General features: G+C 59.1%; 1 protein-coding gene across 1 annotated transcript; it reads right to left on the minus strand.

Moving 5' to 3' along the window:
- Positions 1–3045: 3045 nt before the first annotated feature.
- Positions 3046–10685, minus strand: LOC132211339 (uncharacterized). The gene is made up of 3 exons (XM_059656059.1): positions 10601–10685; positions 9906–10366; positions 3046–6779 (listed from the first exon to the last, which is right to left on the minus strand). Exons 1-3 carry the CDS (start codon positions 10683–10685, stop codon positions 6558–6560), a joined length of 768 nt encoding a protein of 255 aa, XP_059512042.1. The 3' UTR covers positions 3046–6557.
- Positions 10686–13860: the final 3175 nt, after the last annotated feature.

Below are 13860 nucleotides of genomic sequence, written 5' to 3' on the forward strand. Positions count from 1 at the left end.
CCTGAGGTCCTCAAGGGGGCAGTGCAGAGAGCAACCACCAGTGCTGGGGGTTGGGGCGGAGGGGGGGGGGGCAGCAGCCAGAAGGGCCCAGACGGGGAGCACACAGCGGGCCGGTGAAGAGCTGGCTGCAGCTCCAGGCCAGGGGCAGAGGGAGGCCTGGGCAGCGGAAGCCGTTCCCACGCAGGTTCTCGGACTGTGGGCAGCAGCAGGCGCTGTGCGAGCTCAGAAAACAGGCCTGAGGGGTGTGGCTGGGGAGTCGGGGAGGACGGAGCAGGAAGAGTCCCAGGTGCCTGTGTTTTAGGAAGAATTGGTGGCAACACAAAAGCTGGCCTGGAAGTGAGAGGCGGGGCCCGAAAGTCACGGAGACTGCCATGAGGGCGCCGAGGCAGGATGGACCCGAGGGAGGCAGTTAAAGAGCAGCAACAAGGCGTGGCGAGTGTGGACGTGGCGAGTGTGGACGTGGCAGAGGGCTCGGGAGGAGGACGAGTCACCACGGAAGGGGTTCAGCTTTAACCAGGGGCGAGCAGGGAGAACTGGCTTTGTGGAAAGGCAGCAGGTTTGGTTTGGGCCTATTCTGTGGAGGCAGGTTTAGAACAGCCGGGGACACTACCGAGGAGCCGCTGCAAATACAGAAATAAAGGGCCCGCCGCCCCTGCTGCGGGCAGAGCGCTAGTTTGGGGGACGCGAGCACATGGCAGCGAGCTCGGAAGCAGGGGTAAGGTTACTCGGGGAGCAGCAGCTGTGACAGCGGAAGGCAGAGTCGGGTTGGGGGCGGGGGGGGGGGGAGGAACCCTAACTCTCACCTGGTGGGCAGGGAGACGGAATTGTTGGGGACAAATTCCGAGTCAGAGCCGTGAGGTGCAGAGGGCTTTTCCAGGCACTGAGCAGGAGGGTCGGGGGGCAGGAGCGGGGGCAGGGGAGGGGTGAGGCCCGAGCGTGGTCAAGCAGGAGGTATCACCGACTTTAGGCCGTGCCACTTCTCCGGGTCAGAGAGGAAAGGGAAGGACAAGCCTGAATTCCACGCGTGCCCCTTCTGTTCTCCAGGATGTCGCGAGGGGATGGGGGACAGCGGGCGGTGGCAGCAGGCTGGCCTTGGGCGAAGGCAGTACCTGTGGGCAGACGCAGCACTGGGACCTGGGAAGTGGGGAGGCCGAGACAATTCTCTCTGAAGCTTTCTGCCCCCGCTTGGCCCTAGAAAACTCAGGGTTGTTTTCAACAGAATGACGCCCCCTCTGCAGTAACTCAGGATGACAGTCGAGTATAACCTCCCGTTTTTTCTCGCCTCGCCTTCTAAACTGGACTGACCCGTGTCCTGGACACAGAGCCTGGTTTCTGGGTCAGCTTTCCTCACGGGCCGTGGCAGACTGCACCCGGTCCCCGAGCCGCACAGCCTCACAGACAATGACGGTCCTCATGGGTGAGCAGCCAGGCACGGGGGAGTGTTCGAGGGCGAGGCCACGCAAGCGAGCACCATTCCCTCACGTCCTTCCCAAGGATCCTAGGCAATCACTGAGTTTACCCATTTTTTTTTCTAGGTATCTGTCGTTAAAACCAACGTCCGCACAAATTCCGTGGAACATAACCAATAACCACTGTTCATAGTTAACAATTTATTAGCATCGTTACACGTGATTCGGGGCAATGAAACAACTTAAAAACTGAAAGAAAAGGAAAAATCACCCTGATAGGTCGGCTTTCTTGCTTCTAATTCATGACCCCAGAGGTCACAGAGGTCACCTACATATATTCTCTGGCGGATCGGCTGCTCGGTGCTCTTCCCCAGTCATTATAACCGATTTCAGATGGTGCTAGAAAATTGTATTGACTCTGAACACCAAAAGAAATCAGTCATCCTCTAAGGGGTCACAGGAGGACGCGGGGTGGCAGGACGAAGATGAGTAAATCTCCCGTAATTCAGCCCTAAACCCGCGTGCGCGGAGCTTGTATTACAGGAAAAGCACTAAGGGGGGTTCATTACACAGGCGAGTATGAGGGTCTCACCAGGAGACTTCCCGCGTAACCAACTAGTCACATGTAACCGTCGGGTGGGCTACATGGGGCGGGCTCTCACGCGGCTCGTCCCCGGCTCCGGCTGCCCGTCATTCCTCTGCTGCTGGCCCGGCGAAGGTCTTCCCCAAGAACACTGATTTCAAATGGTGCTAGACAATCACTATTTAAATCTAAACCACCATATGAAACCAGCTTCCTGAGGAAGCTCTGTGATCGTTTCTTGGCCTTTGGAATGCGGTGCACGTTGAGAGAACCTAGAAAGGAAAACATGAAAGCCTGGCAGTGAGCCGTTACCTTGTGCTCTAAACAGAGCTTCAGCAGATCGCGTCCCTGCAGACGCTGACATCCCCCAGCTGGGGGTGGGGCGTGCCCAGCAAAGGCCAGCTTACCACCCGCCCCAGCCCCTTCGCTCCTGGGGAGCCAAGGGAAACCCTCCACCTGGTAAAGGAGCCAGAGGTCACGCTGGGGTCAGAAGACCTGGGTGCAGGACAGCCTGAGGTCATCCTGGGGTCAGAACACCTGGGCACAGGACAGCCAGGGTCACCATGGGGTCAGAAGACCTGGGTGCAGGACAGCCAGAGGTCATCCTGGGGTCAGAACACCTGGGAGCAGGACAGCCTGAGGTCATCCTGGGGTCAGAACACCTGGGCACAGGACAGCCAGGGTCACCGTGGGGTCAGAAGACCTGGGTGCAGGACAGCCAGAGGTCATCCTGGGGTCAGAACACCTGGGAGCAGGACAGCCAGAGGTGGCGCTGAGGAGCCTCACGCTCACAGAGGTGTGCACAGCGAGCAGGCCCTCTGGCAGGAGTAGAAGAAAACCCTTTCCTGAACTCCCACTTTCAATTGGAGGTAACTTTGGTTCAAAGGAGAACTGTGATTTCAGGGCCGAGGAGGACAGTGGGCGAGCTCAGAGGCAAAGTAACGTGCTGATGCTAACGAGATCCCGGTGTTTTTCCAGGGGGAACTCCTTCGACTGCATCCTGCCTCAAGGGTTTTGTTATTGTCCTCCCTTCCCTCCCCCCTGCCCCCCCTCCACCCCCGCAAAGGTAAGGCTTCGTACTCTCATTCTCCTTGACAATCAGTCTTGCTACGATTTCCCCGCTTCCCATGCAGTTCTCAACAGCATCTTACTAGGCAGCCTACTGCCATTCCCTTTAACGTTCTAGGGATCCAAGAAGTTACCGACTGCCAGGCCGCCCTGCCAAAGGCAGGTGCCTTCCTTTTTAAACTATGAACCGTCCTAGGTATACCTCACATTTGAGTGATGATGGAATGAAATCTTACACTCATACCACCCAAGTTCAACCGTGGTTCATGTCTGCCAGTTTTGCTTTAGCTGTGTCATCTATATGTAAGGTAGGTTTGTGTTTGGCTGAATCGTTTGAAAGAAAATTGACAACCATCCTGACCCTCGGAGACGCCTACCTTCTAAGGATGTCTACAAAATGAGGCCGTCCTGCAAAGCGAGGCCCTTTCTCAAAAACATATACTTTATAGTTTTTTGTTTGTTTGCAAACCGAGATCCCATCAGGGTTGATGCACTCAGGCTCTTTGGTCTCTTTCAGCCAAAACACCCCCCTGCCCAGTGTTTGTTTAATCATGACAGCGTCACCCGTGAAAGTGGGCTCCAGGTTTAAATAAATTAACCGAACTTAGTTCCTCCTTTTGCCTTTCCTCACCTCACCCTCACTTGCACTCCAGCTCTGAGTGTGGGAAGAACATCCCATTACCGGTGCCTGTGGCTGATTTCAGGTGGGTTCAGAGGATGCTGGTAAGCCGGGGGGGGGGGGTGCGGGGGGCAACACAAACTCGCCCTTCATGATGGAACAGCACCCGCTTTGCAGGCCTGCCGCTGCCCGGCCAGCTTTTCATCTCTGGAACAAGGGGACAGGACTCGGGGCCGCAGAGAGGTGTGCCAGTCACGTCATCGAAGACGCAGCGGCTCAGCGGCCGCACGGAAGCGCACACAGGTATGCAGTGGCAGTGGTTACCCTTTCACAGTAAAGGGAAGCCTTTAAACCTGAAACAGGGCCGGGCCAGAGGGACACTGGAACTCTCAAGTAACTAGGTCACCGATTCCGTGGTTAATTTCGTAGTCCACCGCGTGGGCTACTGTATCATAATATCAGTGACCAAGTCTGCAAGATGGAGCCAGAGTGTTCGCATCTGTTAAGAAATCTAAAACCCACAACGAAAAGGTCTGCTTATTTTTTATAAATGACTAGTCGCGGCTTTTCGCCACTTAGTTTTTTCCAAATGACAGACACTTCAGTTATGAGGAAAAAATTTTCCAAAAGGATGGCTTTCTTTTACTTATATCTGGTAATATCCTTCATATCTCATACACTGAATGTATGTCACGCCCATATGTGTGCGCGCACACACACGCACACCCACCTATACACACAACCACACTGCTGCGCTCCCTTAGACACAGCGGACATGGCACGTTGCCCGTCTCATCCTGCAAACATGCTCTGAACGATCCATAGAGGGAGGAGCGAAGGTGGGAGCATCCTTTTGCATCAGTGTCCCTTCCCGTGAGCCCCGTCCAACAGGCATAACAGAGGGACCACTGCCTACACTTCCCTGCGGCTTTTAAGCTCTTGGGGGGAAACTGAGGTACCCAGTTGGTAAGTGACCATGAAGTGATATAAACAGAACACGCTGAACAGAGATCCTGAGCCGGGGCCCGTTTCCACATCAGCTTCTAAAGCAAGAGGCTGATCTGCACGAGGAGACTGGCTACCAAGTTAACACGGAAGGGAAATCACTGTTCTTGCCGTTGCCACAAAAGCCGTGAAAGGCATGGCCAGCATGCAAACCCCCACTGGCCTGACTCCGAGCCCAGGCCCGGAGCCGTCATACCTGCCGCTCGGTGCTTTAAAGAGACTAACAGGCAACCTGCACGTGGCCACATGGAACTCCGAGCACACCCTGGCTCGAGTTTCAGGGTCTCGCCGTGAGCACATGAGCAAACCGTCACTCCAGCTCTGGTCCTGGTCAGCACAGGAGGAAGGAGAACCTGGGAGCTAGGAGGGTGCTGCTGGCCCTGAGAGGACCCTCAGCCACACTTCTGACCTGCAGTGTGACCTTAAGCAAGTCACCCCTTCTCCAAGGCCTTGTTTCCCTACTCATCTCAAGGAGGCTCCAATCAAGAGCATATCCAGTGGTCAAGAACACCCACGCGACCAGGACAAGGCTGCAATGCTGTCTCCAAGACAGCCCAGCGGGCTGGCCTGCTGCTTCCCGTTTCTACGCCGCCAGGTGGCGAGGCGGTCCAGGCAGACTCCTGGTCAACCCTGTACAACCTTGGGCACGTTCCTCTAGCTCTCGGCGTCTCAGTCTCCTCGTCTGTGAAATCGGGGTAATCACGGTACCTATCGCACAGCGTCGGTGTGAAAATTAACGGAAGCAGCTTGAACTAGAAACGGCACAATGTAAACAGTCGGTAAGTGGTGGCTACATGGCCAGAGTCCTGCCTGTCCCCCTCACCACGCCAGGCGGCAGTCCGTGCTGTGCCCTCTTCTGATGCTAAGTTGGGAGCTGAGCGTTTAAGAGAAAAGGAACAGAGACCAAACACGATGGCCATTTGAAAAAACATCTCCTGGGACAAAATAAAACCCAGCTCCCTTGAGGTTGACTTAGGAGCACAAGCCTCTACCAGGCAGGGGTGTGAAGGCAGGCAACCCACGGGCAGGCATCTCCAGCACAGGGACCTCGGGGGCCTTTGCTAGGAGGCCGGCACCGGGAACGGAAATGACAGGTGAGCCCTTAGGAAATCAGCCGAGCCACAGAGGAAATAAAAGTCAGCTTTTCCTCCGGTTACTGTACCGGCGTCATAAAGACAGGGATTAAAAAAAAATGACAAACAAGCAGCACCTTCTCTTCCCTGCTTAAGACACGCGTTGGGCAAGTCCCTGTGCGTGCAGGGCTCAGGCCTCCGGTGCTGGCGTGCTCCGCGCTGGGGCGGCCGCAGCTGAGGACGACCTCGGCCGAGACGAGGCTGCGCATTGCACAGGCACCCAAGGTTTGATCGGCAAGATGACGGTGACATGAAACATGGCATCACCTACAGCTCCAACCGCAGAAGACGGGCATGAAAGCAGCCTGCGCAGAAGGTAGGGGGGAGTTCCTGTTTTCCAAGTGGGTTTTGCAGCCTGCTGCTGCCGCAGCACTGGCGCCGGAGGGCCAGCAGAGGGCAGCACTGGCCCGCGAGCACAGCTCCTCTTCCGCCCTGGGAACCAGGTGGAGGGCAGTTTGAGCTGCAACCACAGGCTCTGTTCCCGGGACGGGCTCACGTGGAGCTGCGACCCACCTTCCACCAGGGCGCACGAGACGGGGCTGTCAGGTCTTTTGTTTCTGAAAACTGATGGCTCCAGGGAACGCTGTCGTCTTCCGCACAGGTGACCCGCCACAGCCACGGGGTCCCTGCGCTACAGCGCCAAGGGGCTTAGAGCTCAGGGAGGCCGAGCCACTCAACCCTGCGATGAAGGAAAGTCCGTCCTGGCGAGTTACCACCCACTGCGACCTCTCAGTTAATGATTACAGCGCCGCGGAGGGACTGGAAGGCCACGGTATCAGCACACGGCTGGCCATGCCGATCCGTGACCCAGAACAAACTGTGCTCACAGGTGTGACCTTCCAGCCCAGTGCGACCCAGCGTGTGCTGCCGCGGCGATGCTCACACAGGTCAGGACTCCACCGGAGCAGGGACGTACCTTGCTGGAAAGAGTCTGGACAGTCGAGGCTGAAATTCAGCAGGATCTTGAGCAGGAAGAGAAAAGCCATGGTCAGAGTCCATCATGTCTTACAACAGAAAAACACATCGATCGTGGTCTAGCTGAGACGTACCAACGGGAAGGGAGACCTGTCAGGGTAAACGTAACATCCAAGTCACGATTCTGGAATACTTAAAGACTGTTATAAAACAACAGCTCGTTTCCAAGACTGCCTGACCCCGAGGACGAGCAGAGGGCCTGGGGGTCGGAGAGGGCGCCGTCTCCTGGGGGCTTGGCAGCGTTTGGACAAGTACTCAGCACGGGTCACTCAGGCTGCTGCGAAGGGTTCGGTCCAGAAGACAGCGAGCTCGTGGTCAGGTTTCCCCACTGGGAGGGTGTGAGTTTGACGAGTGCACGTTCAGCTTCCTGTGAACACCCCTGCCTCGCCCTGGAGCCCAGCCTCCTGCCGTCCAACGCAGGACGAGGCCTGCCCCGGACCGTCTCCCGGGCAGAGCGCGGCAGCCAGTGGGCCCGCTGCCCTGGGGAGCCTCTGCTTTGGAGGCGTCCAGGCCAACCCTCAGGACAGCCCGTCGCAGAGCAGCACCCCTCCCCCCGAAGGAGGCTCAGGCGCCCGCCAGCCTCCTCCAGAGCCACCAAGGCCGCGGAAGCTGCCCGTCAACTGCTGCTGGGGATCAAAGCTACCGATCGCAGCTGCCCCTTCCCTTCGCCTTTCCCGAGCGCCCGCATCTGGGCTCCTGGGCGCTGCCCTGTTAACGCCAAGGGCGACGCAGTGACCTACCGTCAGCGGCACATGCAGACGGAACAGAGACAGCAGCACGGATACGCGTTGGGATCAGAGACCTGGATCCCAGCGTCCCCCGTCACTTGTCACGCAGCCTTGTAGTTTCCTCGTTGACCACGCGGGAATAAGGATCCTCAGGCTGCGACACTGCACCCAACTCCCTCACAACACGCGGTGCACAGGTGACTGCAGTCACGGTCGGCCCCGCCCTCCTCCCCCCCCCGCGGGACAGCGCAGCTGGCATCCGGGATAAAGTGTCGAGAGCAAGTACAACCAAGATGTTAAAGTTGGTGTGAGAGACGAATGCTGGGCATCGGTGCCCAGAGGCTGGGTCTGGGCTGCTCTGGAGGGCGCGCGTGGCACATAAGCCACAGGCGTTCCAACAGAGTCAAGCGCCTGCAGAGGGACAAACGGGCTGTGAAACGGGTGAGGATGTCCCAACCATTTCCCTCTGCTTCCCCACCCCTGATGCAGAGTTCACCACGCGGCAGGCAGACAGGGCTCGGAGGGCACAGAGCAAGCAAGGCGGGAGTGACACACACACAGGGAGGAACCAGGCTCCGCGGGAAAACAGCACGCAGCCCGGCCTGTGCGCCCGCACAGCCACGTCTCCACGCTACCGCCGCCGCCGCCGCCCTCTCAACGCATAGGCTCACACACTCACACTCACACTCACACTCACACATTCGCCGAGGGACCCTGGAGCCAGCGCTGACCTGGGAGCTGCCGGAAACGCGTGCGTGGAGGGCGTGGACACACCTGTGTGTGGCCATACCGTCTGTGGGGTGGGTCTAATACACAGGAGCCAGTCCACCTGCTGTGGGTGGAGGGCCTCCCTCGGACCGAATGACGGCCATTCATGGCCAGGTGAGCTTGGGGCAGGCTGACTAGGTGGTGGTGGGGGGGAGCTTTGCAGAGGGTGGGGCCTGAGCTGGGCTCCACAGGGGTGGCCTGGGCAGGTGGCAAAAGGAGAGGAGGGCAGGGAGGGGACAGTGACATCGTGTGGAATGTAGCAGGCAGGTGCAGCTCAGTAAGAATGGGGGGAAAGCCACTGAATTTGGCAAATGGGACTTTTGGGAGGTTAGATGGCAAGGGATTTGAATAACAAGACTGCAGAAGGGGTGTGTGTGTGTGTGTAAGAGAGCTCACGTACGTATACCCCGCCACACACACACACACACACACACACACACACACACACACACACAGGGAAAGCTGAGACCAGGACGGCAGGAAATGAGAAACATCTGCTAAGACCTACAGTGGGGCCTTGACTTACGAGTGTCCCGACTGATGAGTTTTTTGAGATACCAGCTGTCTCTCCGCCGATTTTTTGCATTGAGTTGACAGAGTAATTTGAATTAACGAGCTCCTTAACGAGCTCGGTCTCTGATCGAATTAAACTCCTAAGTCAAGGCCCCACTGTAGTACGTGGGAAGCCATGTGCTGGGGTCACTAAGGTGAGCAAGACAGGGCACCAGTCCACACAGAGCGGGCAGGGCAGGGCAGCGGGGGAAAGACAAGTAAACAGACGTTATTATGACAACGGGCAGACCCTAGGAGGGGGAACTCTAGAGGCCACAGGGCCCACCAGTGAGGCACCTCTGGGGTCAGGAACATCTTTCCCAAGGGCTCCTCCCTCCACCCACAGCGGGTGGGCAAGTCGACCAGTCGGGGTGGTCAGGGGCTGCTCCCTCCACCCACAGCGGGTGGGCAAGTCGACCAGTCAGGGTGGGCAAGGGCTCCTCCCTCCACCCACAGCGGGTGGGCAAGTCGACCACGCGGGGCGGGCAGTTCCTTTTGGTCCCGAGGGGCTGGGAGCCCTTTCTCAGGTGCCTTGGGGACTAGTGTGCACAGGTGCCCACTGGACTGGGACGGAGAAGTGACTCAATGACGCCCAACAAGAGCCCCTTCCCAGACCCCAACGCCTCGGAAGGCCACCTGGCAGGTCCCCGGGGACCGACACGCGCTCACGGGCGGGGAAATGGGTACGACAGTCATGTGCTGCACGGCACGAAGACGGTCCCCCGAAGGCGAGTGCACAGCAGGCCCAGCCTGAGCAGGAGAACGCAGGGGCCCCCAGGCCGCGCCTCCCGCCCCCCCCTTCCCCCCCCCCCCCCCGAAAGGCCAGGAAAGGAGCCGCCGAGGGAGGGAGGGCTGTGCTGAAGAAGAAAACAACACACGCTTTCCAGTTCACTTTGCAGCTTTCTGTGTAATTTTCTGTTAGGAAACTTCTGCCAGAGACTTAAATCCGAAACGTTTGCTAGATGAGAACAGTAAGCGCACACACATGGGACAAAGCAGAACCTTTCCAAGCGGAGGCGGGTTTAAACGACCCCCCGCCCCCCAACACCGAGGCCCCCATCTCACCAGGCAGAGCCGGGGTGTTCGCTCTTGGGCCGCGTGGGAAGCAGGGACCGCGGCCCCGCCCGGGAAGACGCCTGGGGGCGGCCGGCAGTCCTCCTCCTCGGCTCTTCCTAGCACCCACGCCTGCCTTGGAGGCGGCGGCCGGTGACGGGCGGACGCGTGGCTCCTCGTCTCCAAAACCGCGTGGCCGGTACACACAGGGGACTCTGCCTCCACGGGGGCGGGGGCGGGACCGGGGCCGTGCCGCTGCTCCTCCCAGGACGAGGGGCCGTCCTCCCGGAGATCCCGGAGCTGCTTCCCTGGATACTTACGCTCTGGGGGAGACTCTGGGGGAGACGCCCTGTGACCACCCCGCCGCCTCCGTAACGAAGCGCAGGCGGCTGCCCGGGCACCTGGGCAGGAGAACGCAGGCCGCTCCCGGGCAGGGTCTGGGCAAAGCCTCTTTCCTGGACGGGCTTTCCCTCCTCAGGTGAACGGCGTCATCTCCTGGTGCCAGCAAGGCCACATAGAGGCCGGGGAAGCGGCTGGGCGGGCGCCGGCTGGGGGCTGTGGCGCCCTGCGTGCCCCTCGGTCTGGCCCCTGTGGACGGCGGAGGTGGCGTGGGGTCCAGAGAAGAACCATCAGGACTGTGTGTGGGGGGGGGGGGGGGGGGGGGCAGCCCCGTCCAGGCCTCCGCCGGGCAGGAAGAGGGCTGGCACCTGCTGTCCCGAAGGCTCCGCCCGCTTCCCTGTCCCGGGCTTTCCCTGACCCCTTCACGTCTAGAGCATCTTCTAGCGACGGCATTTCCTCCGGGCCCAGAACAGCGTGTTCTCAGAACACTGCTCAACTCTCCCTCCTGCGGGAAGGGTTCAGCTGGTTTCTGAAGAACCGGTGTGGCTCCCATCTGGAAAGAGAGAGAGGGAGGGAGGGCACCAAACCCTGTGACCGGGCAAACACAGAGAGGCTACTGCTCCTGCTGGTGCCCGGAGCTAGGTCACCGCACCGACCCAGGCGTGGAAGAGGCCACGACGACAAGTGCCTAACTGGCTGGTTTCCTTCCGGGTGAGTGACGGTCTCCCTCTGACCCACGTCAGTCACGTTCCTCAGAGGGCAGGTGGCCTCGCAGCCTGGAGGCCGAGGGCCCCTCGGAACCCCCTCCCGAGGTTTGGACAAGGGGCCGGGCGGCCAGAGGAGCCTGGGCGACAGGCCTCCCCTCCCACCCGGTGTCTGGCAGCCCCGGGCCCCCAGGTCCGTCTCTTCACCCCGGAACAAGCAGGCTGTGTTTCACAGCTTCGCCTTTGCTCTGAAACCCACACGACGTGGGGCGTCGGGCTGCTTTCTGCTGGGACCCCACCTGAGGGGTTCTCGTCGCCAGCCCGTGTGTGGATGGCGACCGGCCGAGAGGGAAACATTCTCAGCCATTCAAGACCAGCGAGAATGTTGGCTCCGACTTCAGAGGGCAGGATAAACACACCGGGCCCGGCGGAGCTCTCACCACCACCTGCCCTTACCCCGCCCGCGCCTGCGTGCTGCCCGGTGTTCGGTGCCGGCACCACGCACTTCCCTAAGGGCTGGGCGCATGCAACCGGCTGCTGATCTCTTGAGAGGGTTGCCGGGATTGACCGATTTGCAAATTCTACCCAAAAGCAGGTCACCTCTCCTACCCCACACACGTCAAAAAATAAAGACGAAAGCTTCCCTCTTCTTAAGATCCCCTCTCCCCAAACTGCCCTCCCAAATTCCCGTGAGTCTCTGGACTGGCATGGCTTCTAGAATCAACTGACCTCGGACTGCCACATGCATCTCGATTCAGGCCTCGCTGACCTGGAATCATATAGACGTAGGGCCCTGAAATGGCCTGGTTTCTGGTAGGATCTGCCTCTCTTCTTATGATGCCTCAGAAACACAGGGACACGCTTTGACCGTCCGTATTTCCCTGTGGCTGACTTTTCTTCCGTACAGTGCGGGTGAGAGCAAACAGGAAGCGGAAGGAGAAAGCGCACCTCCCGTCGCAGGTCGCAGCGTAACTGACAACTCACAGTTCCCCGACCTAAGGCAACCGCCCCGGCCCTGGTGGTCACAGGGCACACACCCCTCTGCCTCCGGGGACTCCCCAGCTCCACAGAATTAACTGGGCACGTAATGTGTAAAAAAACCCCTTTTGTTGTTGTTGTTAATCCTCACAGGGGATTTTAGAGGGAGTGGCAGGGAGGGGGAAGAGACAAGGATGTGCGAGACACACATCGACTGGTTGCCTCCTGCATGGGCCCCATTGAGCCGGCATCCGAGGCACATGCCCTTGACTGGAACCGAACCCGGGACCCTTCAGCCCGAGGGCCGATGCTCTATCCACTGACCCAAACCAGCTAGGGCTAAACTTTTTTTAAGTTAAATTCCGTGCTCAAAAAGCAGGAGCCATGATTCTATTCTCTCCAGTCCTGCGAGCTGGCCGCAGCGGCGGCACGGCTAGCCCACCCCCAGCCTCTGCATTCAGGCCCCTGACTAATGGTCACCAGACGCTCTCATGGCCTCGTGGGCGCTGAGTGAGCTGGCAGCGTCTCCTAAGAGCTCTGTTCAGCTGTGAAAATGCAGAGCGCCTCTTGCTTTGTTTTCTTGAAGAATCCTGGTCAGCTGAAACGATGACCGGCTGCTCAGACTGGCCCGCCTTTTGCTGCTTGACAAAGGGCTTGTTCTGCGGGGCACGGGGAGGTGGGGGCCAGCTGGTTTTCCAGACTGAGGTCACCTCTTGTTCCCCGGTGTAGTCAACAAACCAGGCTCTCCTTTTCCTTTTAAAAACCTCCTTTCAAAAGCAACACCACATGTCTGTCCTCTCTGGAAATGAAATACAAGCAGCATCATTTTTAAGCACAGCATCCATCAGAGCACCTATGAATAGTAAAAAACTTTTAAGTTTTTTAAAACCCTCAACCTCAGTTGCTCATTTTCCTAGAGTATTAACAGCTTAGATCTCTCTGTTATCGTTTTATTGCTTACACTCCCTTAACTCACAGGCCAGAGAGCACCTTGAAGCATCTGAGAGCCTCTTCACCCCATTTTTAAAGCTATCCCTAAAAGGGTGGTTTTGGAGTGCTTAAATACAACAGCCACGGCCATCACTGTAACAGCGAGAGCAGATGCTCTGTGCTTGGCCACCGCCATCCGCGGAGCCTGCGCCGGGGCACCTTCCTTCTCGGCTCTTCAAGTGGCTTCACTTCCCTTCCTCACCAGCCTGGTGGCCCCCTCAGTGCAGGAAGAGCCCCAGCCCTTTGCTCTCACCGCGGGCGGCACCGAGGGCTCCCGAGCCGGCCTCGCCAGGGCACGGTTCCCAGGGCAGTGACTCAGCTCTGGCGGCCACCTGCTGCGTGGGCGCTGCCACCTCCCGGGTCACCACCAGCCGCGAGGGCAGAGGCACAGAACGGAACAGAACTGCAGCGACCCGAAGGACTCACAGCTCAGGGCCAGGGCCAGGGCCAGGGCCAGGGCAGCCCGAGGAAAGGGCCTTGCTCACAGGCGGGGCAGGAGGCGTAGGAAGGGCCTCGCTGGCATGGGGTCCCACGCGCCTGGGTCGCCCCTGGAGCCCCAGGCTGTGACATACAGTGGCGGCGGGGGCTGGAGGGCAGCTCCCCCTTTCGACACCTCTTGATCACGTCACCATGGTTTTCAAAAGTAAGGAAAGGAGCCCACTGCCCACAAGACACAGGAGTGCCTGTGAGGCCTCCCCAGCAGGGAGCGCCGAGCGCTCAGGGCCTTCCCTCCACCCAGCAACATGCCCGCGGCTCCAGCCACCGTGAGCCCCTCACTGCCCTGCTCTGCTGGGGAGAGGGGCCCAGGTGCCAGCCGTCACCGGCTCCGCGCTGCTCCACGGGGGACTCCCTCTGCCCCTTCCCCATGCACAAACCCTTCAACGAGGGAGTGGCAACTCAGCCTGGGCTGAATTGTGAAGGAGGAGAAGAGGCTTAAAGGAGGAACAGGTGAGACC

Source organism: Myotis daubentonii, chromosome 10 (genome assembly GCF_963259705.1).
Source record: "Myotis daubentonii chromosome 10, mMyoDau2.1, whole genome shotgun sequence".
Lineage (NCBI taxonomy): Eukaryota > Metazoa > Chordata > Mammalia > Chiroptera > Vespertilionidae > Myotis > Myotis daubentonii.